Raw genomic sequence first — 21,285 nt, 5'->3', positions numbered from 1 at the left:
AGAATTCGGAATGCTGTAAGAGAGAGGACGGCACTGAGTTTAGGTTTCATGTGACAGCACTGAGGCTTTAAAATTACCAGCTGTGCCCAGAGGTTTGGTTATAGGATTAGAAGGCAACAAATGGGAAGGGTGGTGGTGTCAACAATCCAGCCAGCGAGTCAGTGAGAGGCCATCATATCTGTGGGCAGCTGAGAAGGCACTCGCAGGGCACAGGGACTTCTGAAACAGGGACATTCTGCAGTCACCTCTCCGGGCTGGACTTGGGCACAGGCTCCAAATTTACTCCAAATTTACATTCCAGACCATGGATAACAAACCTTTACAGAGATAACCCTACTGACTGCCCCACAGCTGTGGTCATAATCCCCTTTGCTTACAAAAGAGTCGAGCTGTGTCTAATGGGCCACATCCTGCAGCACTTGAATCCCCCAAACTGCCACCTCCTACAGCCCAGGTGAGTGCCCGAGAAGGCTCCAAATCTTGACCCAAAATGACATGGAGCTAAAGAGGAAAGCTTTTCTGTTACATTTGGGTCTTTTTTTCACACAGCATTCAAGTAACTTTCTCCCCAGAAAGGGGAAGTGGCTTTCCTTGTGGGATGTTCTCTGTCAGTAATTTGGTCCAGAGATGTCTGTGGCTGGGGCCCCATAGATTTGGGTCTCCCAGGCTGAGAGCTGTTCCACAAAGCCTGGGTGTGGTCTTATGTTCATTTGGCATTTCAGAAGGTATTTCCAAGCTCTCTGTAAACAGAAGGAAAATAAAGAAGTGTTAGGAATTGAGCAGAAAGTGACTCTCGGGTATTTTCACAAAGCAGCTACGCTTCAGTCAACACAGCTTTGTATTTGCTCCCTGTGCTGGACAGCAAGAACTTGCTGAGAGGAGTTTGGCTACCAAAGTGGGGACAGGCTGGATCCAGATGTGGACTTGAGAGAAGCCTGTCCCCTTCATGCTCTGCTCTCCTGGATACGAGGACATCTCAGGCTGCTTTCACTACCTGTCAGGTATCTTGTCTTACTTTACTCCGATGGAGCAGAGCAATGCAATCCTGGATTTTCTACTCTAAAATGCTGTTCCTTCCACAGATGATAAGCAAAGCAGTGAAGTATCAGCTATAAAGGTTATAAAGCAACAAAGGTTATCGCGTTTTCAGATTGGTGTGACCTGATGTGGCAGAGCAGTTATGACCCTGCAGTTATCCCACTGTATTAATTACAGCCATCTTAATTATTTGTTAGCTCCAAGTAATCACCTAGAAACTCTGACACACACAGGGCAGATCCACCAGCATTACTCCAGCTGCATCCCTGGGTTTTCCTGTCAGTGCTCATCTTCAGGCTCGTAAAGGAGCTTGCCCCCTGCACTTGGGGAGTTGCATAAGTGTAATGAGACCAAAGGTCAGCAGATAGTGCTCCATTGGTTTGTTCTTCTAATCTTGCTGATTCTGCAGGCTCTGAGGCTGATCTTCCAATATTTACTCCTCTGGGTCCACAGTGTGGGTGTCTCTAGTTCCCCTGGACTCAATAGATCTCCTCACATGTTGATCACTAATAAAATCAGGGGCTGCACATCCCAAATCTGCCTTGCTTTTGCCTTTTTGGAAGCTTTCAAAGATCTTTGCCTGGATTGGCTAGAGGATCACACGGGAATCTGTTGCACTGCTTTCGTCTGCAAGAAACAAATTTGTCTGCCACGGTAATCCCCCAGGAAAGCTTTGCCCAGCCAACAGTGGGCAAGCACTGCCCTGTCAACCTTCCAACCTTTTCTTTTTTTTTTTTTTTGGCATTTAATAAAACTCTGAGACCAACCTGTTGATGCCAACTGAGAGGAATGGCAGGGCTCTGCCTTTGACTTTTGCACTGCCACTAGAAGCACATTTTGTGATTCAGTGAGTGAGCGGCTGCTCATCAGCCTGCAGGAGCAATCACAGCCCTGTTAGTGCAGGGACTGAACCGTGTCTGAGCCCTGCTGGCACCCTCAGCCTCTAATTACCCACTGGCACACAGCCATGGAAAGAGCTTTCTTCTTACATTGGATGTGTTTGCACAAAATCAATCACCTTATTAGATACAGACCCAGCTTTAGCGAAGTTTGGATCAATCCTTTCAAGCTCCCAAACGTCCCAAACAAGGGTGAGACTTTTAAGGAGAGGCTGGGTTCCCAAGGGAACTCTCCTGCTCCATGTTGGGAGGCACCAGGAGATGATGCCTGTGTGGTATGCAAAGGGAGAAAGGCCTGGCACCCAGGGCAGAGGCCACCAGGCTCTTGCACAACCAGGCCATTTTCAGCCATCCTTCATTCATTTCTTTCATCATTCAGAGCTATGGAACAGCCTGTGCTGGCCATCTAACCTGTACATCCCTCCTGGGCAGGTATTATCCCATTCCAGATTTCTATACAGGAGTGTCTGTGGGAGGGGATTGCTTCTAGAGGAATAAAATAGAATTTTGGAAGAAGTCAGTGCTGAAGTCAATGGTAAATGAGAGCCCTGCAAACACTGGGTTCTGAACTGTAATGCCATGGAATTAAAAGATAGGATTAACTGCAGTAGCTGCCACTCTTTTCCTCAAATCCAGGAGAGAAATACCATATTCTGTACCCACAGCTTTACTTTTATAGCCCTTTAGCTAAGTAGGGAAAACAAAAATATCACAGGTTCTAGAGTAAGGACTCACAGACCCAAAATCACACCTAAGCCACCCCCTTAATGGTCTAAAGAAGATGCAATCTCCAATCAAATAATCAGTTCCATTATCAGGTGGATACTGTGCATGAAATCACAGAGAAGGTCTTATTACTACAGTGATGGGGCTTCAGGAAGAGAAATAAGTGCAGAGACAGTTTCTGTGGGGACTGTGCCAGTGACATACCTGCAGGGAAAAGCGGCAGGAATGCATCAGATAGGCCATGGTGACTGTGCTGCACCGGCTTATCCCCAGGCTGGAGAACACCAGCACTGCTCCCACGTCCAGCTGAGCATCTGAGGCAAGAAATGCCAATCACAAATGAGTGATCTGGGAAATGGAGCTTCCCGTGGCACAGTCAAGCACTAATTTGGTGACAGCTGACAAGAGGGGCTGCAGCCTGAGCGACAGGAACCCTCAGGAACCCTGACAGCAGCAGATGGGCACTGCCAGCTCCCATTTCTGTAAGCATTTGCCTTTCTTAAAAATCCACAGTTAAAACACGGCCTCGAAGAGCAGCACCAGTGACAATGACCCATCAGTGCTTCATTACACATCAGTGTCACCTTCACATCAGGCATCTGAGGAAAAGTAGTCTTTCATGACCTATTAGCTGTGGTCAGCATCACAAACTCTCCCCAGACAGGTTTAAAGGTATCGAAATTTTATTTTGCCTGGAAGGTTGCATATTTAATTAATAACCTTTTAATTCTTTCTCTCCTTCTCTAGACAGAAGGATGTTTTTAAAATATTAGCAACTGAACTCTAGAATTCATAGAGCAAAGCCTTTTCTTTTTCTTTTAGTGTTGTCAAGATGTTTTGTTTGTTCTTTTTTTTTTCCCTCAAGCACTAAACCAGCATTTTAAAACTTATTTCTATTGTGAGATACTAGTTCTGTCCTAAGATCTGAGTAGAACTGGCCTCACTCCAACATACACTTGGCATGAGGACATGCACACTCCTCTTGGCATATGTGGAGAGCTTTAGTCTCGTGTTCTAGTTTGTGTAATCTGCTCTCCACTGCCAAGTAAACAGTTCCACTATCAGGTAAACACTGTAACACTTCCACAAGTGCAGCTAATAGACTCTTGTAGCCTGGTTTGGAAACAGCCACAAACTGTGTGTGATGTGAGAAGGAAACTTCTGAAATACTACTGGGAAAAAGCATGAGGCACAACGAAAGGCAAGTAAGTGAATGTCAACATTTAGGTGCACCAAATAATGACATTCAGTTCAGGAGTACAAAATTATATCCTCGAATGTTGTTTCTTTGTGTGCAGTTGTCATGTCTGATATTGTACTTGGATTAAGGTCTGTGGGGACAGGGTGGTCTTTTGCTTCTGGCTCTGTCCAACACAGCTCAGCAGGGCCTTGGTCTGTGGCAGGTGTTATTTGATAAGCATGATAAAAGATAATGACATGGTTGGACAGCATCAGGATGGAGCTGCAGGAGCTGTGTCTGCCGTGAAGCTGCAGGCACTGAGCTGCAGTGTGTTTTTTCTTCTCCTATCTGATGTAATCGGCTGAAGGCAGGCTGATGCTGTCCAACCTGAAAGTCTTCCTGGGCCCTACGGTGGGCCAGAAATCACAAAGATTATCAATGCCTCCTGCTGAGTTCTCTAATGTGTGTCACACTCTGGTTCAAATAAAGCTCTGGTGGCTGAAGATCTGGGCTGGTGAGAGTCAAAGGGCTGTTGCAAAGGAACAAGAGGGAATCCAATGAAGCCCTGGTAGCAAAGCCTTTTCAGATTGGGTGGAAAGCTTCCTGTTATCAGACTGAGGTATCCTTTAAAGTGAGCAGGGACATCAGAGTCAGATGCCCTGTAAAATTTCCTCTCTGTCCATCAGGCTGGTTAGTGAGGCAGCTCTGGTATCCATCAGGGTGTGGGCTTGCTTACCCTCCTGTCTGGGCTTCCTGTCACTCCCATCTAATACCCTACAGTGAGCAAGGTCTCAGGAATTCCAGATCACGATCCACTCACCTATGAAATGAGAAATGGTGGGGAAGGAAGAAAAAAGATCTGCTTCGAGTGAATCTGGAACAGATACATGGAGGGATTCACCTTCTTCTGCAAACCTGGAAAAAGAGCACACAGACCACATGGAGCAGAGAAGCAGCCTTGACAAGATGTGTTTGTTGGAGGCAAGGTGATCACTTTGTTTGCTGTTACATGTGTGAGTTTTTCATCATCATCATCATTAACATGATAAGGGATTTGTTATGGTAAGACAGAGATGTTTGTAACACAGAACCAGTTTAATCACTGATTTTCCATTTCAGTGGTATCAGCATTGATGTCTTAACCTGCAGCTGAGAGATAAATGGAAACAGATGAACTGAAAGCAGGTGTGCTTTCAGAGTGTGTGTTGGCAGTTTTGTGGAACGCCCCAGATCACTTCATGTGGTTTTCTATGGCAGCATCTCCTCCTTCCACAGACTCAGAGAACTCACAGGGTAAAAACTTGGTGAGGAATTTCCAAAGTGTGAAAGCACATCATGTAGAGGGCATGGGAATATTACCCACAGTGCAGAGACATTCCTCTGGAGCCAAAGGCATGATAAATGTCTGCTGGTGCACCTGTCCTGGGGTGGGTAACTGGATTTGTTACTTTGTGTGGGTCACCACCTTGAGAAATGTCACTGGGTTTTTCACTGTGTGAAACTGCATTTCCAGCAAGGCCTGCAGACTGAGCTGACTAGTCACGGACACAGTAGGTAAGGAAAAAAGACCAAAAATGTGACATATTGGTGATTTAGCTTTTGCACTGATGTGTTTGTAAGATTTTGCTCTGAAAGCTATTTGGAGATACAAGTTTTTCCTGAAGAGTGGTGGTATGTGATAAACTTGAAATACCAAGGGCTTCCCAGTCCTCCTCTTACGCAATTCACCCGTGGCATGGTCAAGGGCTGCAGGACTGTGTTGCTGTTGTGCTAACTCTGGAGTAGAAATTAGAAGAATGAGCATGAAATGGCACTGGAATCTGCACAGAGGTTTCCTTGGAAGGCCACAGGCACTGACTCCTCTGCCAATAAACTCTGTGTCACCTCATTTTCTCACACCACAGACACTGGTGAGCGTAAGCCTTGAACTGTTTAACTTACAGTGTTACAGGCTGTTCACAGACGTTGACCAATGCTTTGATCTTCAGATCTCTCTGAATTTGTTTGTCACTGGCCTGCTTGAAATTGCCCATGTATAACTTTTCAGGCAGTATTTCTACAGGGTATGGCTGGAAGGTGTCTAGCTCCTGCCAGAAAGAAACCACAGGCTCAGGTTAGAGAGTGTCTTTGCTCCCATTAGCTCGGTAAGTTCTTAAACAGAAGTCATGTGAAGAATTGAACAGGCACTTAGTCAGCAGCTCATGACATATTTTAGTGTAATGATTCATTCAATCACCTGGATTTGCTGTATATTGAAGTCTTTGCTAGTTTTACTGAGAATAATTAGCAGCCTCACTGTTGTTGTGGCATTACTTGAAGCAAACCCTAACTAAACAGGAGGTGGAATATATCCTTTCCATTGTCTGGAGGGGCTGCAGCATGACAGATTCATTTGCTGTTCCCCTTGCTTACTGTTTGCAGGGCTAAATGAAATCATCTGCCACCTGCAGAGCTGCAGGTGCCCTGGAGTAGCACAGCACAAACCTGCAGCTGCATCCGGTGGTGTCGGCAGCGTGGAGGCTGAGAAGGAAAACACATGAGTAACCAACAGTGCCTCGACATCCCTAAGGGGTGCTTGGATACTTGGATACTGCTCCAGGAGCACAAAGGAGCAGCTGAACAATTTAAACCATCACCAACAGCTTCCACTGAGAGGCAAGGAGGTGCTCTGTGTCCAGCTGAGTCTGAGGGGGAAGCTCAGCAGTGAATTGCCCTTCACAGAGCAGCACAAAGCGAATCGATTTTCTCTCCTGCGCTGTAGCATCCGCAGGTTAGCACTGTGTCATGGGCTATTCCCTGGGAACCAGAAGGGAACAATGGGAACAAAATGCACCTTGGAATGAAATGCTCTGCTGTCCAGCACCTTCTTAACCTGCTCTGCCTGTCCTAAATGTGAAATAAAGGGTAATTGTTTCTCATAAGCTAAGTAGATCGATGTTTATAGGTGAAACCGAGTAATTAGGACACCAGTGTTTGAGTGGATGGCTGTTTTCTTCCTGGACCTATTGAAACAAGGCACCAGCACTTGCTTTGTGACCCTTCCCGATGAAAAGACATGGATCACAGTGCTTGGTAGGAATTGTACTTCTGTTTGAAAACATCTGCTGTGTACTATGCCAGATAACCACGTGTGAGAGAGGAGCCTGCTTCTTTTCATCATTTGCTAATGTTTGTTCAGTTATCTGTACTCTCCATAGGCCAGTTTCAGGGTTATCAGGGAAACATTCCCAGGTTGCTTCCATGAGCTTCCTTTCACACAACAGAAGAGGAAAAAGAGGCTGTAAAAGAACCAGTGGTGAGACTCAGGGCAAACACAGTAACTCAAATTACATTTAATTCCTTTGTCTGAAATTACTGTGATATCAGGTTTGCAACACCATCTAACTTGAATTCACCAGCCATCATCAGTTGAATACGAATGTCTTCTACTTGCAAATTAGTCTCATCTCACCTGAGGCATCCACAGTGTCTTCTGGCTCTTCAGGAAATGGTAACAAGCTGAAAAACGCTTGTACCCTCCCTTCAGGAGGAGCACGGGGTGGCGAGTGAAGTGCTGCAAGTTTCTGGCATGGTGTAAGGCATCTCCTTCCCCAGTATCTAAAGAGACCAAAGAGCTGTTTGCCAGGGCAGGTTCAATGTCTCTGTCTGCCTCCCTGACACCCACAGCAAACCCCTCTCCATTCCATCTAATGCTCTGGAGAAAACTTTGTTAAAAGCTCGACTTATTCTTGTTGCTGCAGGTCAGTTACAGGTGGTGCTGCTTTTCACCTCTCATCCTGATCTTTCATTCCTCTCCTGGTTTCTTTTATAGGTCTAGATTTTTTTTTTCCTCTCCCCAGTTTTCTTTGGGAAATGCTTGTAATAAGTTCCCATAATAGGGAAATTTTATTAATTTAAATTTAATAATCTTAGCTTTATGGAGGCCCTTTTCTTTAGTCTGCTTTAGGCAAACAGGGAAAAAAGGAAGTGTCTTAAATTTTTCACAAATGTTTTAAACACTCCCCTCAGTGAAGCAAATTATGTGAGATGGCTGCTCCTCCTCCTCCTCCTCCTCCCAAGGAATCCATCCTGCTTCCCTCTAGCTATGTCTGCTTTAGAAATAAATCAGCACAATAGAAACCCAGTTCAGATTCTTCACACCTTCCCTTTACTGCCTCACCACTGAGCATTTAGGAACCTGCTTGCTTTATTCATACCCCTTACACCCCCACTTTTTTTTTTTCTTTAAAAAGTGATGTGAATCTTTGCTAAAACTCCTGTAGCCTTTGTAAAGCTCAAACAAACATACAGAAGTAGTTCTGCCCACAGCAGAACTCCTTGCCAAAGGATGTGTGAAAACCAAACACTTCCATGGTTCAAGGAAGACTGAACAATGATAGGGAAAAGTTTCCAGTGCTTCACATTTCTTGGTGAACTCCATCAAATGACCACCCCCATCAAAGGTAAGTGTTTTTAAATATCATGAAGTGAAAGCCTTTTGTGACCCTCAAAGCAGGAAATACTCACTCTGGGAACACATGGAACCTGAGCCGATGGTTTCAGGCTCCGAAGCAGCACTGCTCCCTGAAAGGCAAGCGTTGGACAAGCCAAATCTCAGGGAAATGTGGCAAGAAAAGATTCCTCACATACAACAAGGAGCTTCAGAGGATCATCCACAGATGGGAAACCAGGGCTGCCAGGATGCTTTGAAATAAAACCTGGATTTTTGAAGTCTGAGAACATATACAACAGTGAAAAAACAGAGGCAGAGCACAGCTTTTCACTAAAACTGGGAACATTTACATCTCTTCCAATGAGCTCATAAAATTAAATGAGGAATGGGAAGAATTTCCATGCAGCAGTGAGGACTTGACTGACATAGGTCACACGTACCTGTTTCCTTCTTCTCCTCCTGATTGTCACTGCAGCCCAAAAAGCCGGTGTCGTGGTCATACACCACGCAGTATCTGACATAGTCCAGCTCCTCAGGATTCGGGATCAGATACTCCCCCGCAGGATTCTACCAAAATCACAGAGGAATTCCATCAGGAGCACGGCTCCACTCTTCCCTGGTGGCATCAACGCTCCTGACATCTTGCAAGTTACAACTCTCTAGCTACGTGTTGGGTTTGTTCGTGTGGGTGGGCACGACACTGACAGCCCCGGTTAGAAGTCAGGAATGATGCAAACGACGCTGATTGCTCCATCAGCAGCAGCGATGCAGATGCCAGCACTGTCCTTGTGAGGCAAGGCTACACTGTGTGAGTTCTTGTGCAATGTTTTTCCTGATATGCAGCTCCTACGTGCCAATCCTTCGGGCTGCTGGAGCCACCTCTGCTTTGTGACAGAACACATCCCCCCAGTGGCAGCCGCGGGGCACGGCTGAGGCAGGTCAGGGGCTGGGACATTTCCCGTGGGTTTCAAATCACTGTTGGCTTCCTGCTAATTGCTAAATCCAGGGACGGTTCACGCAAACAGCAAGCCCCTCACCCGCTCAATCCTTTGGGCTGTAATAATGTGGCTCGCATCGAATTCACGCTGAGAACGGGCATCTGAAAAAAAAAAAACAACCAAGATAGAGCAATTGGCTTTTAAAGGTGGAATCCTGTTTGTATTTTGGCAGGGGGAATTCAGGCACCGGCATCGCTCAGAGAAAGAGATTTGGGGATGTGGCACTTGGCAATGTGATTTAGGGGTGGTTATGGTGTTGCTGGGTCAGCTGTTGGACTGGATGATCTTGAAGGTCTCTTGATGATTCTGTGATTTGGTTTTTTTTTTTAGAAACTGAGGCCTTCTGGTGTGGGTATAACAAACTCCAGGGCTGATGTGGGTCTGTGTGTAACACCACGTGATAACCAGCACTGTTAGTCCTGACCCAAGTGTGCTCCTGTAGCATTCCCAGCATCAATCCTGTGCTCTGCCCTGTGCCTGCTCTGACCTCGGCCCAGCAGCTCTGCCTCTGCTGCTCTGGGGAGAGGGGCACTGGAAAGACCCCCCCACCACTCCCAAACTGGCTCCCTTACCAAAATATTTAATGACATTGCAACATCAGGCACCCTTTTGGGGGTATTGGCACTATGCAAAATGGAAGTGGTTATCAGGAATTTTTGTGTAATTGTTGAGAAATCTTGTCCAGCTCTAACACCTCTGGGAGCAGCAGGGGAGAGTGTGTATCCATGGGACTGATCAGAGCAGGGAGAGTTGGACCTGAGGAAAGCCGAAGCAGCACCAGGTCATGGCACCTGAAATGGGATGGGAGGAAGGCCCCAAGTGCAAGGCCCCAGAAATTACGAGAAGTGATGTGTGTGCTTTTCCTCACGAGCCCAGTTGGCTCAGGATATCTGCCCGGGCTGAGCACAGTGCCTGGCTGCAGGCAGGGGCAGGGAGAGCAGCAGCGGGCAGGGGCAGGCAGGGGAAGACAGCAGCAGGCAGGGTGAGGCAGGGGCAAGAGCAGGAACTGGGGCAGAAGAAGCAGGCAGGGGAAGCAGCAGGCAGGGCAGGGGCAGGCAGGGGCTGGCAGGGGCATGAGCAGGCAGGAGGAGGGACAGGCTTAGGCAGAGGCAGGGGCAGCAGCAGGGACAGGCCTGCGCCGCGGCCTCACCCAGCAGGCACAGGTAGTTGGGCTCCGTCAGCCGGGATCTCCACCGGTACTGGTTGATGATGTTGTAGAGGTGTCGGGGCTCGCAAACCATCACCCCCGCCATCCCCCATCCGCTCGGCTGTCGCCGACTATCGCGACACCCCGCTCCCCCCTTCCCGCCCGGCCGCAGGCAGCGACGCCCGCCGGTCTCCACGGTTACCTCAGGCGGGATCTCGCGAGACTTTCCCCCCCTTGCCCTTTCCGCCGCGGGAGGAAGTCTCGCGAGAGTTGAGGGCGGGGCCGCGCAGGCGCCTTGCAGGCCGTGGAGGTCGTTGGAGTCACCGGTGCCGCCGCAGCCGCCGCTCGTGCCCGCCGTGCCCGCCATGCTGTCCCGCCTCAGCACCGCCACCGCCCTGCGCCGCGGCATCGCCACCTCCGCACAGGTATCCGCCCACACCGCCCGCACACGGGCACCGCTCCCCGCCGATCGGGGGGAAGCCCCGCGCTTCCTCCTCGGTTCTGGGGCTGCTGCGGAGCTCGGGGAGGGCCTGGGGAAGAGTCCCGGTGCTGCTCGGTGAGGGGGCTGTGGAGCACAGGCTCTGCCCGGTGAAGGGGTGCAGGGCGGGGATGCAAGCCTGGTCGATCTCCGTTCTGGGCCTGCAAGGCCAAGGTTGGACGCAGTTCCTCCTCCGGGGCTGCAGGGCTCGGGTGGAGCGCAGGCCCTCGATGAGGGACTGTAAGGCCGGGAGGGAGTCCCGGCCCTCCTCGGTGAGGGGCTGCGGAACCCCGGCTCTCCTCTGCCACGGACTGCAGGGCTCGAGTGGAGCCCAGACCCCTCCTCGGAGAGGGGCTGCGGGGCTCGGGTGGAGCCCGGTGAGGGCCGCACACCCTCGGTGAAGGAGCCCGGCGCCTCAGTGAGGGGACTGTGGAGCCGGGAACCTCCCCAGTGAGGGGCTGCAGGGCTCGGGTGGAGCCCAGGCCCCTCCTCGGAGAGGGGCTGGAGGTGTGTATCGGTGTCGGTGCTGGTGCCTCCGGCAGGGCAGGGGGCGCGGGGAGGTTGCGGAGCGGGGCTGGGCGGCTCGGTGCTTGCTCTGCGCGGTGACACCGCTGTTCTGGGGCCGGGGCCGTGCGGGTCGTGGCCCAGCAACTCCCGCCCTGCTCCAGCCAGCTGTGAGTGTGATAATCCTGTATGAACTCCTCTCTCTGATGGTGTGCAGAGGGTGATGGGTTTGCTGCTTCCTCCCTCTAGTGCAAATATGCCCCTGCGTTGCAAAGGTGTTAAGAACTGAAACTGGCTGGGGTTTAGCAGTAATCCTTCTTGTGCTGAAATCCACTCTGCTGGCTCCAAACCTCTGCTGCTGCGGCTGCATGGATAGAGACCGACCTCTAGCTAATGTTAATAGTCCCGGTGGGATGTAAAAGAGTGATTATTGCAGCTATAAAGATATGCTGTACAGGAGAGCCTTGTCGAAGTCTTTTAATGGGAGCTGTATTTATTAGCAGTGAGGTTTTGACCCCACAGTGTCAGCTCAGTCACAAATGGGGCTCAGCAGTGACTCATGCCAGACTTTGCTTCCTCTTAAGGACTTCTATGCAAAATTATATTTCTTACAATAGCAAGAAAACTGGGCTGAGGTTAGTCTGGTCCAGTTGCTGGGTAGATCATTTCCCATCATAGCACAATAATTAAGCTGTTCATGAGGGGACGTGGAGCTATTTATTATGGCTTTATCTGGTGATAAAGAATGGCTTTCTCAGCAGTAATTGCTTGTTAGATCTCCACAGGAGTTTTCCATCACCTTGGCAGAGTGTTGCACTTTAAGGTTGTTCTGGCCCCTGGAAGTAGCTTTCCTCTTGTGTAGCAACACTGTGCAAACAGGCATTTGTGAGAGAAATTACACCCTGCCAGTACCTGAGTGAGGATAAAATTGGTTCACCAGGCAGCCAAATAGAGTGGATTTTACTTGATTCTCAGCCACATGATCAAACCTGGAAATTGTAGTCATTTAAAGTTCTCAGTCCTCAATGTTGGGGCATCTGCAGGTGCTATTTTGAATTTACTTCAGGTGTAAACATTTTCTTCACAATGTGCACAAAATATGCAGTGGTTATTACATTTACTGCAGTCCATTAAATGCATTGATTTGCCAAATGGAAGGCATATTTTTTTGATACTGGCAACATAAACTAGAAAAACTGTGGACCACATTTGCCCTAAATCAGGCCTGGGCCCACAGGGTGGCAGGTATTGGTCTCAGGCAGGCATTTCCCTTGGGAGAAAGGAGATCCTTTGGGTTCCTTTGCGTTAGCCTTGCTTCCCTTTTGAGCTTCAGATCACAAATAACCATTTCCTCCAACTCGTCCTACCAATAAACCTGAAGGATCTCTGGGAGGCTGCTGTGAGGGTCATTTCCTGTAGGCTTAGACTATCAAGTTTACGTAGTGCTTGGTAAAAAATTGAGAAATAGAACTAAAAGTAAAGAAGGAGTGGTGAAATCCCCAAGGTCACTGTTGGGGTAACTGCCAGAACACCTCTACAAACGTGTTTGTTGTCTCTTTTGCACAGAACAATGCCAAGGTGGCAGTGCTGGGGGCCTCAGGGGGCATTGGGCAGCCCCTGTCCCTGCTCCTGAAGAACAGCCCTCTGGTGAGCAAGCTCAGCCTCTACGACATCGCTCACACTCCCGGCGTGGCAGCTGACCTCAGCCACATTGAGACCAGAGCCAGTGTCAAAGGTACCATGGGAATGGCCTGTGTTCCATAGGGATCCTCCCAAAGGGGTGGCTGACCCTGAATGCCCATTGCTTGTGAGGGGAAATCTTCACCCACTGATCCTGAAGCCCAGTATCAATTTAAGTAGCTTTTTCCTCAAGCAGTGAATGATTAATTAAGGTTTAGCTGATTAGATTGATGTGTATGGAGATGAAAATGGGCTGTGGTTGCACTGTTGAAGGGGAATTTGTGATATCTGGCAGGAAACACTCAGTGAAATTATCTCAAGAGTGTTGAATTTAAAAGTTTGGCTATAAACAGATTTAACACTCCCTGGATGTCCACGTGAATGCCATGTGCTTCTTTTCTCTTAGATTCTGATGAAATCAAAACTTAACCTGCTCATCTTTCTTTTATCTGAAGATCACCAAAAGGTGACATTTTACATGAATGTGCCTGTCTGCAGTTCTTTGGGGGCACTGACTCTAGTGCCAAGGCTTTTGGAGAGTAAATACACATAGCAGGAGGAACTGGGAGTTTGGAAAACAGGTGAATGTGAGATTCTCACCACTCTCCTGTAAGTTTTGAAACAAGGATAAAACATCAATTGGGATCCATCCATAATTGCATTTCTTTGCTTTTCAGCATTAAGTCTGAATTGAAGGTTAAATTAATAAAAGGACTTGGATGCCTCTGAGCATGATTTTGTACTTCAAAGTGTCAGCTATTTAATAACTGTCAAAAACATAATGCCTGACTGTCTTCCATTTCAGGCTTCATGGGACCTGAGCAGTTGCCAGAATGTCTGAAGGGCTGTGATGTTGTTGTTATTCCTGCGGGAGTTCCTAGAAAACCAGGTATGTTCTCTTTGTTGGAAAGCCTGCTTTGAAGTGGATCTCTGCAGTTCTGCTACTCAGATAGAGCTGTCTCTTGGGGTCTAAGTGGTCTGTTAATGCCCCTGCCCCAGAGCTCCTTGTGGTGTCAGGCAGCTCATTCAGCCTCTCTTAGACTGTTCTCTGTGAAGTGGGCTGGACTGATTTCTGGAGTTCCTACTTGGGGCTGAGCTGCAAAGATTCTTCATGCAAGTGATCCTAAGTCTCCCTTAGTGTTCTTGTCCCAGAGCAATGCTCAAGGCATAAAAACTGGTTCTTTTGTTTCATTTCTCAGCAGAAGAGAAATAATCCATTTTGTTTTGTGTCCATTGTACAGCAACTTCTTGGGGCATCGCAGAATAAATGCTGTTAAGCCTTCCTAGAATGTTTCTGACCTGCTCCATTTCCACTCTGCTTTCCAGTATCCTATTAGGAATATAACAGAATTCTAGACTTTAATGCCTAGCTCTTCCTGAATCTTCATTTTTCATGGTTAAAGTAGTTGCTGCAATAGAAATGGGGGGGCACTTACACAACCAGCAATATTTTCCACGCAGCAGTTGGCATTTAAACTGTAGTTGTGGAAGTGACTTAGGGAGGAGAATTCATCTTGAGAGCAGTTGTGCTGCTCTGAGCACCACTGGTGTGGGTTGTGTGGTCACAGTGTACTTCAGGCAGCCTCAGTGAAGTCAGTTCTGACAATGGGCAGTTGGGCTGGTTGCTCCTGAAAAGGGCTGATCTCTTTATTAGTGAGAGGAGTTACATTTGGAGCCAGTTCATTACTGCAACTGGACAATTTGTTCTTGATCTGTGAAACCAGAAGCTGATGTGTGTCTGTCCAGAGTAGAATATTGGGTTTTGATTAGATTTCCTGCCCATGATGGTAGCTGTGGGTAACTTACAATCCTGCCCTGGCTGTGTTTTAGGTATGACCCGTGATGACCTGTTCAACACCAATGCCAGCATTGTTGCCTCTTTGACATCTGCCTGTGCAAAGCATTGTCCAGAAGCCATGATCTGTATTATTTCTAACCCAGTAAGTGTTTTCTGGAGACCTTGGAATGTAGAGGAAAAACTTTGCCAAATTCCAGACTGAGAGTACAGGAGTAATCCAAATTCCTACTAATTTTCACCAGTATCTTTAAGGTCTGCAGTGTAATTGCAGAAAAGCACTAAAAGCCTGGTTCTACTAACCCATTTTTCTTGGCTATATTTAATTCAGAGGAAACTTGGATATAAAAGTGCTTAACCTCTCCAAATCTGCATGACTGGTTATAATGCAAGCCGGTGTATTAGCTGGGATAAAAGCCTTAGCTCACTGAGGGAGGAGCCTTTGTAATGGGAATGAACAAATTTATTGTCTTAATGGTTATTTAAAATTAATGATTTTTATTCCAGCCTGACTGTAAATTGCTCTTCAATTTAGGCATTAAAGTAATTGGCTACAGTTGATTCCAAATTGGAAGTATAGTTCGGGTTGTTAATTGGCCTGTTAAGTTCATGCTAAGTTTATTAAACTGCTTTTATTCAGTGCTTGCCTCTTCTTGCTCGTAGGTAAATTCAACCATCCCAATAACTTCAGAAGTCTTCAAGAAGCACGGTGTGTATAATCCCAACAAAATCTTTGGTGTTACGACACTGGACATCGTCAGAGCGAATACTTTTGTGGCTGAACTAAAGGCAGGTCATGGTTAACGTGCAGGGGGAGGGATACTGCCTGCTTTGATCATCAGATTATAAAGAAATGCTTTCAAAATCACTGCAGAGAGCCAAAGGAGCTCGGATTTCTGTGCAGCTAGAGGCAAAGGCAATGATTCCTTATCTCCCTTATTTAGAGGAGCCTGAAGATAAGGTTTCTTGCAAAATGTGGTTCAAGAGACTTTGACCTTTCCTTTTCATAGCTGTGTCCTGCAAGTGAGCTACATGTTGGCCTTAATTCCCTTGGCATTCCCAACCGTGCCATGCAACCAGAGGAGAGGGTTGAGTTGTAGTGTGTGTTTGCAAGTCAAGCTCTGTGCTGTGTGTCACAGGATACTCTGCAAAGTATCAGGAGCTGTAACAGGTTACTGCTCTTAATAGCCCTGGTGGTGTTTATGTTGTGCTGCTCTTTATCCAAACCTGCAGTAGTAATATCCTGTGCCTGCATGAAGTGATCAGAGTAACCTAGAGTTCCGCTCTGTAGATGAGGCTTTGTCCCTGGAGTGTAGCTGCCTCTGGAACTCCTGCCCTGTGTGTCCTGATATCCAGGGCAGAGAGTGAAGTGTGGTGTTTTCACTTGTTTTTCTTGCCTGTGTGCTTCAGAAGCTGGAAAGTTTCATGTTTCCTTTAGGGCTTGGATCCAGCTCGAGTAACTGTTCCAGTTATTGGTGGCCATGCTGGGAAGACCATCATCCCTCTGATCTCTCAGGTAAGTCAGGGTGACAGCTGTGTGTGGCAGCACACTTGTCAGCGTGTTAGGGTTGATGTAAAGTGCCTTTGTGATAGCAGGTAATGTGCTAGGATAGAGCACAGAGAATCTTCGCTGCTCTCATGGCTGCTTTCCTTCTGGGATGGGGTGCAGGATGAGGTGGAAGGCAACAATCTAAATCTGAGCCCCTCTGGGTAGTAAGCAGTTCCAGCTTTCCTCTAAAGGAGTTTGGGATAAGAACTGAGAGGGAGTGTGGGTGTTCAGGTGTCTTGGCACTGTTTGTGACAGGTATCTCATGACAGGAATACCTGGCTTCAGCAGAAAAATTGAATTGATTTTGCTGTGATGGACTGGAAACCACTTGAACCTCCAGCATTGAAAGGCACAGCTCAGGCTGTACAGGGAGGCCTGTTCAGCTATGGCTGGTAGTCAGTCCCTTCCAGCATCTCAGCCAGGCTGAAATGCAGTTCTAAAGCAGGTGCAGTCTCATGGGGAGATGCTGGGATATGGCCAAGGAGCAATCTGTAACAAAGGGGGAAAAGCTGTGCTCCAAGTGGGGAGTAAAGTATCCTTCACAGAAGGATTTTCTTAGGGAATAAGAGCAAGGGCTTTGGAGCATCTGAATGCTGAGAGGTGCTTTGGTTAAACAGTCTATTGGGACAGACACAGCTGTGCTTAAGCTACTGGCACAGCTGTATGTGAAAGTTCAGTGAATTCCTAAATACTGCTGGGAAACTGGATCGACTTCCAGAATGCCACAGTGACCCGAATATTTACAAGATGGCTTTTTGAAATTCCTAATGCTTGGAGGGTGTCTGTAGTGCACAGGACTACACAGTAGTGAGGAACCATGGCAAGCCCTGGTTTGGCTGTGAAGCTGTGGTTTGTCCCTGAGGAAGCTGGGCACGGCTGGGTTCCTATTCCAGGCCATGCAGTAATCCCAGCCCTGATGACTTTTGCAGCTGGTCAGTGTCACACAAGCTGTAAGCTGGGGAAGCTCATTTGCCCACTTGAGAACTGTTGGTAACAACTGCAGTGATACAAAAAGTATTGTGTGCTTTATGCTAAATCTGGAGGGGTGCTGGTATTGGTAGTAACTTTTTTTTTTTTCTCCCCATCCAGTGCACACCAAAAGTGGAGTTTCCTCAGGATCAGCTGGAGAAGCTTACAGCAAGAATTCAAGAAGCTGGCACTGAAGTTGTCCAGGCTAAAGCAGGAGCAGGTGGGTTCTTGAGTAAAGCTTCCAAGTAATTCTTGTTGACTGTCTGTAGGGGTGCAGTGCTCTGCAGTGTAATCTTATTTACAGGTTATGAGCTGCTGGTTGCCAGTCCAACTGCTCCGCTCTGTCAGCTGCTGCCTGGGCTGTGCTACTAGAAACAGCTCAGTATGTGAGACTAAATATTAACTGATCCCACACCACCTATGACTTTAAAAAGAATCTTCTTTGTCAAATTAAGCTGTTTCTTTTATAAATCTGGTCAATTAGATAAACGTAGCTGGCCAAAAGCTGCTGCTTTATCCAACTAGCCATGAGCTTGAGGTCAAAGACACTTCATTATTACAGCTCTGTAAACACACCAGTATGGAAACCTTTGATGCTAAAGGAAGTATCAAATTTCAACGTGAGCTGTTCTGAAAGTGGTTTAACTCTTCCAGGATCTGCCACCTTGTCTATGGCCTATGCTGGTGCTCGGTTTGTGTTCTCCCTGCTGGATGCCATGAATGGAAAGCAGGGGGTTGTTGAATGTGCCTTTGTTCGATCGGACGTGACAGAGAGCCCGTACTTCTCTACACCTCTGCAACTGGGGGTATGTCCTTTACATTGTGAGCCTCATAAACAGCAGCTACTGGTTGTGTCATGTGGGTTTTACTCAGTGGTTTCAGTTTAGCTGAATGCCTGCTCTTGCTGGAGTTAACACCTGGGTGTGCCTTTAAGAGTCTGGAATATTTGGGTATGGTATTTGGGCACATAGCTCAGTTTGACAAGGTTGCTGCTGCTTTCATCAGCTCTTAGGCTGCACATCAGTGAATAACCAGCGATTCAGACTTGGCTTAAGAGGTCACGCTTGCCTCAAGTCAGGCCTGTTTACTCTGGGCTTTCATATGATTAACCAGAGTCAGCAATCCTGTCTCCTCAGCTTGATCTGCTACAAGCAAATCTTTCAGAAACTGAGGCACATGGGGAGCTACAGCATGGATTAGCATTAATAGCTTGCTTTCAGGACCTCTGCTGAACTCTGAAAGAAGTGTTCCTTTTGTCACTCATACCCTGGTGGAGTGGTGGAAAGCAATGATGCTGCAGCCCTGTCGTGGCTGCTGGGATGCAAAGGGTGGTGTGTGCTGTCTTAGGGGCAGGCTGGTGAGGGGGTGCAAGCAGAGGGATATTAAGAGGGAATGTAGACATCTTGAAAACCTGGGAGTGCCACTCTGAGGCAGTTTGAGATGGCAAGCAAAGGACATACACCAGAGGAGATCTTCTTGCCAGATGGTGGGTCTGGAGTTAGGAAGGATCAGTTGGTGTCCGTCTCCTCTTGAATGAGCTGCTGGGTTGGCTTCTGGTTTCACACTTGTGCACAGTGAATGAGAAGTTTGTGAGGGCTGTAGAAGTTGCCACAGATAGTAAGAGGCTTCTGAGGCTTTCCAGGAAGCACAGGGTTGGCAGACTAGAGATGACACAGGTCCCAGGCTGGGTCTGTGTCTCAGCTGGATAATACTTAGAGCTGTTAAGCTACTCTGTAGGTCATTCAATGAATGGTTAATCCTTAAATCCTCTTTCCCTCAGAAAAAAGGAATTGAGAAGAACCTAGGCCTTGGCAAGCTCTCCCCCTTTGAAGAGAAGATGGTTGCTGCGGCCATGTCTGAGCTGAAGGCTTCTATTAAGAAAGGAGAGGAATTTGCAAAGAACTTCAAGTGAAGACTTGATGATGGGGAGGAATTAACTTCCTTAATTTATTAAGGCATCATGTCACTTTACAACTTCGGATTCAAAGCTCATGCTTTGATTGAAGTCTGTCTGTATTAGCTTGATGCTTATTGCCAGTGCAGAGTCTAATCATCAATAAAACAGCCTCAATTTTTCAGTGTACCCTCTGGAGTTGTCCTGATGTGCTTGTCCTTTGGAAAGTGGAGGCTGTAGGTCTCTGAGAGGTGATTGGTTTCAGCAGGGATGAAATAGCCTTGGAAAGTGGGTGAACTGATTACTCCCAGCTCTGCTGCTGCCTGGGTTTGTGCTCCTTGTTCAGCACAGCCTCCGGGAACCAGGTGTGATCAGATCAAGATGGGTGTAGGGGCTGCACAAGGGATAACTGAGTGAAATGATCCCAGAGGTGTTTTTTCTGGAGGTGGCATTACCTCTGTTACCTTGTGTTACCTTAATGTCTTAAGTAATTTGATTTTAAAGGAGTTAGTGAAAGAGCACAGTGTTTGAAACGTCAGTCCTGCACTAAGACAATAATTAAACTGCTGAGAGCGACTTCTTTCTAGTTAGGAACAAAAGCCTTGATTTAGCATCTCCATAAATTTCTCTTACATTCATCCTCTTGTGAATATAAAAATAAATGTCTGCGAGAAGATGGTGATGACGAGTTCTGTTGCTGACTTCTTTGAAGGTAAGCTTTAATGAAGGAAGCTATTAATTCACTCTTCCTCCGTGCTCTGCGCTGCTTACGCTGCTGCTTTGAATTGCTCTCATCCGTGTAGGTTGAATTCTAAGTTAACCTGACTTTATTTTGATGAGTGAAGGAAAAGCCAAAGCCCAGCACCTCTGGAGGAACTGAGGTGAATGTTGGTTTGAGCCAGAGAACATGAGGTAGTGGCTTATAAGAAAGAATACCTGAAGGTAGTAGGTGCTTTTTGGTCGCTGCCTTTTCTTTTCCTCCCGCTTGTATTTTTTTTCTGAGCTCTCTGAACTGGGTTTGATTTTTTAAAATTTTAATTCGTTATCCTTCTGAACCAGATCACACAGTTGTGACTGTTGTAGATGCATGGAGAATAAAGTGCCTGGTTCTTTTCCTGCCCTGTGGAAGATGTGGGCAAGGAGGACAGTGAGCAGTTCTTGTCACTCCTCTGCAGAAATTCAGCGTGTTAAAAGCTTGGTTTCTTTACAGGAATAGTAATGAAATAGAAGCGTTGGCAGTCATTACTCAGCAGGCTTGGAACAAAGTAATTATTAGGTGGTATTAATAGAATTAAAGAATTAGAGATCGTGTTGGAGGGGGGCAGGGGAGGATGTCGGAACTGGAGGACCCAGAGGAGGAGTGACAGGCCAGACCTGGTAAATATGGCAGAGACTGTTTCAAACAATAAATGGAAAGCATGTGGCAGGGCTGCTCTAACTGGGTATAGGGGTCTTGCAGGCCTGTCAGCAATTTCAAACCTGAAATGGACAGCACAGGGTATTAAAAATTGGTGTGGATGTGCCTGCCAGAGGTGTGTGTCCCAGTCCAGGGGCACTGCTCCACAAGGCTGCAGGGAAAGCCTTGCCTTGTAACCAGCGGGACAGGAACACACACTTGAGTTCAAGTCCTGCTATTTTTAATACAGCAGATAGAGCAAATTTCTGAGCATTGGAGACTTCAGAACTCGAGGTTCATTGTGTGGCTTAGGTTATTCAATCTTTTCTTGTGTCAGCAGTCCAGACCCAGCAAAGACTGGGGGAATTGCATGGACAAGCAGAAAGCTTTGCTTGTACCAGTAGGGACTCAGAGGCAGCATGGGCAAATGGAGCTGAGGTGGAAGAGGATTGTGTCTCAGCACCTGCTGACTTGCAGGTTCTCCAGGGTCTCCTTCAGATCTCCTGAATGTTAAAGAAGTCCCTGCACTGTTTGGATTTTGGGGTTGTTTCTTCTTCCCTGCAATCCTGTGCTGCAATTTTGGAGTTGCAGCTATTCCCT

At 47.4% G+C, this 21,285-nt stretch overlaps 2 protein-coding genes across 2 annotated transcripts; one reads left to right on the top strand and one right to left on the bottom strand.

Annotated features, from left to right (window-relative positions):
* Positions 1-608: 608 nt before the first annotated feature.
* On the bottom strand, positions 609-10,526 carry STYXL1 (serine/threonine/tyrosine interacting like 1; the record flags this gene model as incomplete). The annotated part of the gene is made up of 9 exons (XM_082294886.1): positions 609-740; positions 2,868-2,977; positions 4,664-4,758; positions 5,785-5,930; positions 7,295-7,440; positions 8,350-8,406; positions 8,716-8,842; positions 9,313-9,374; positions 10,424-10,526. The coding sequence occupies 9 exons, from the start codon at positions 10,524-10,526 to the stop codon at positions 609-611; spliced, it is 978 nt and encodes a 325-aa protein (XP_082151012.1).
* Positions 10,527-10,700: 174 nt separating this feature from the next.
* Positions 10,701-19,478, top strand: MDH2 (malate dehydrogenase 2). The gene is made up of 9 exons (XM_082294471.1): positions 10,701-10,845; positions 12,969-13,137; positions 13,888-13,971; positions 14,913-15,022; positions 15,541-15,666; positions 16,316-16,393; positions 17,516-17,615; positions 18,050-18,201; positions 19,176-19,478. Exons 1-9 carry the CDS (start codon positions 10,786-10,788, stop codon positions 19,305-19,307), a joined length of 1,011 nt encoding a protein of 336 aa, XP_082150597.1. The 5' UTR covers positions 10,701-10,785; the 3' UTR covers positions 19,308-19,478.
* Positions 19,479-21,285: the final 1,807 nt, after the last annotated feature.

This window comes from Coloeus monedula (assembly GCF_965178545.1).
Source record: "Coloeus monedula genome assembly, chromosome: 20".
Taxonomy (NCBI): domain Eukaryota; kingdom Metazoa; phylum Chordata; class Aves; order Passeriformes; family Corvidae; genus Coloeus; species Coloeus monedula.
The sequence above is the reverse complement of the archived record's forward strand: the minus strand, read 5'-3'. Positions and strand labels throughout refer to the sequence as shown.

Coding starts and splice junctions, on each gene's coding strand:
- MDH2 (XM_082294471.1), top strand. CDS start 10,786: ATGCTGTCCCGCCTCAGCACCGCCACCGCCCTGCGCCGCGGCATCGCC. Junction 15,023..15,540: donor TCTGTATTATTTCTAACCCA/GTAAGTGTTTTC, acceptor TCTTGCTCGTAG/GTAAATTCAACCATCCCAAT. Junction 15,667..16,315: donor CTTTTGTGGCTGAACTAAAG/GCAGGTCATGGT, acceptor TGTTTCCTTTAG/GGCTTGGATCCAGCTCGAGT.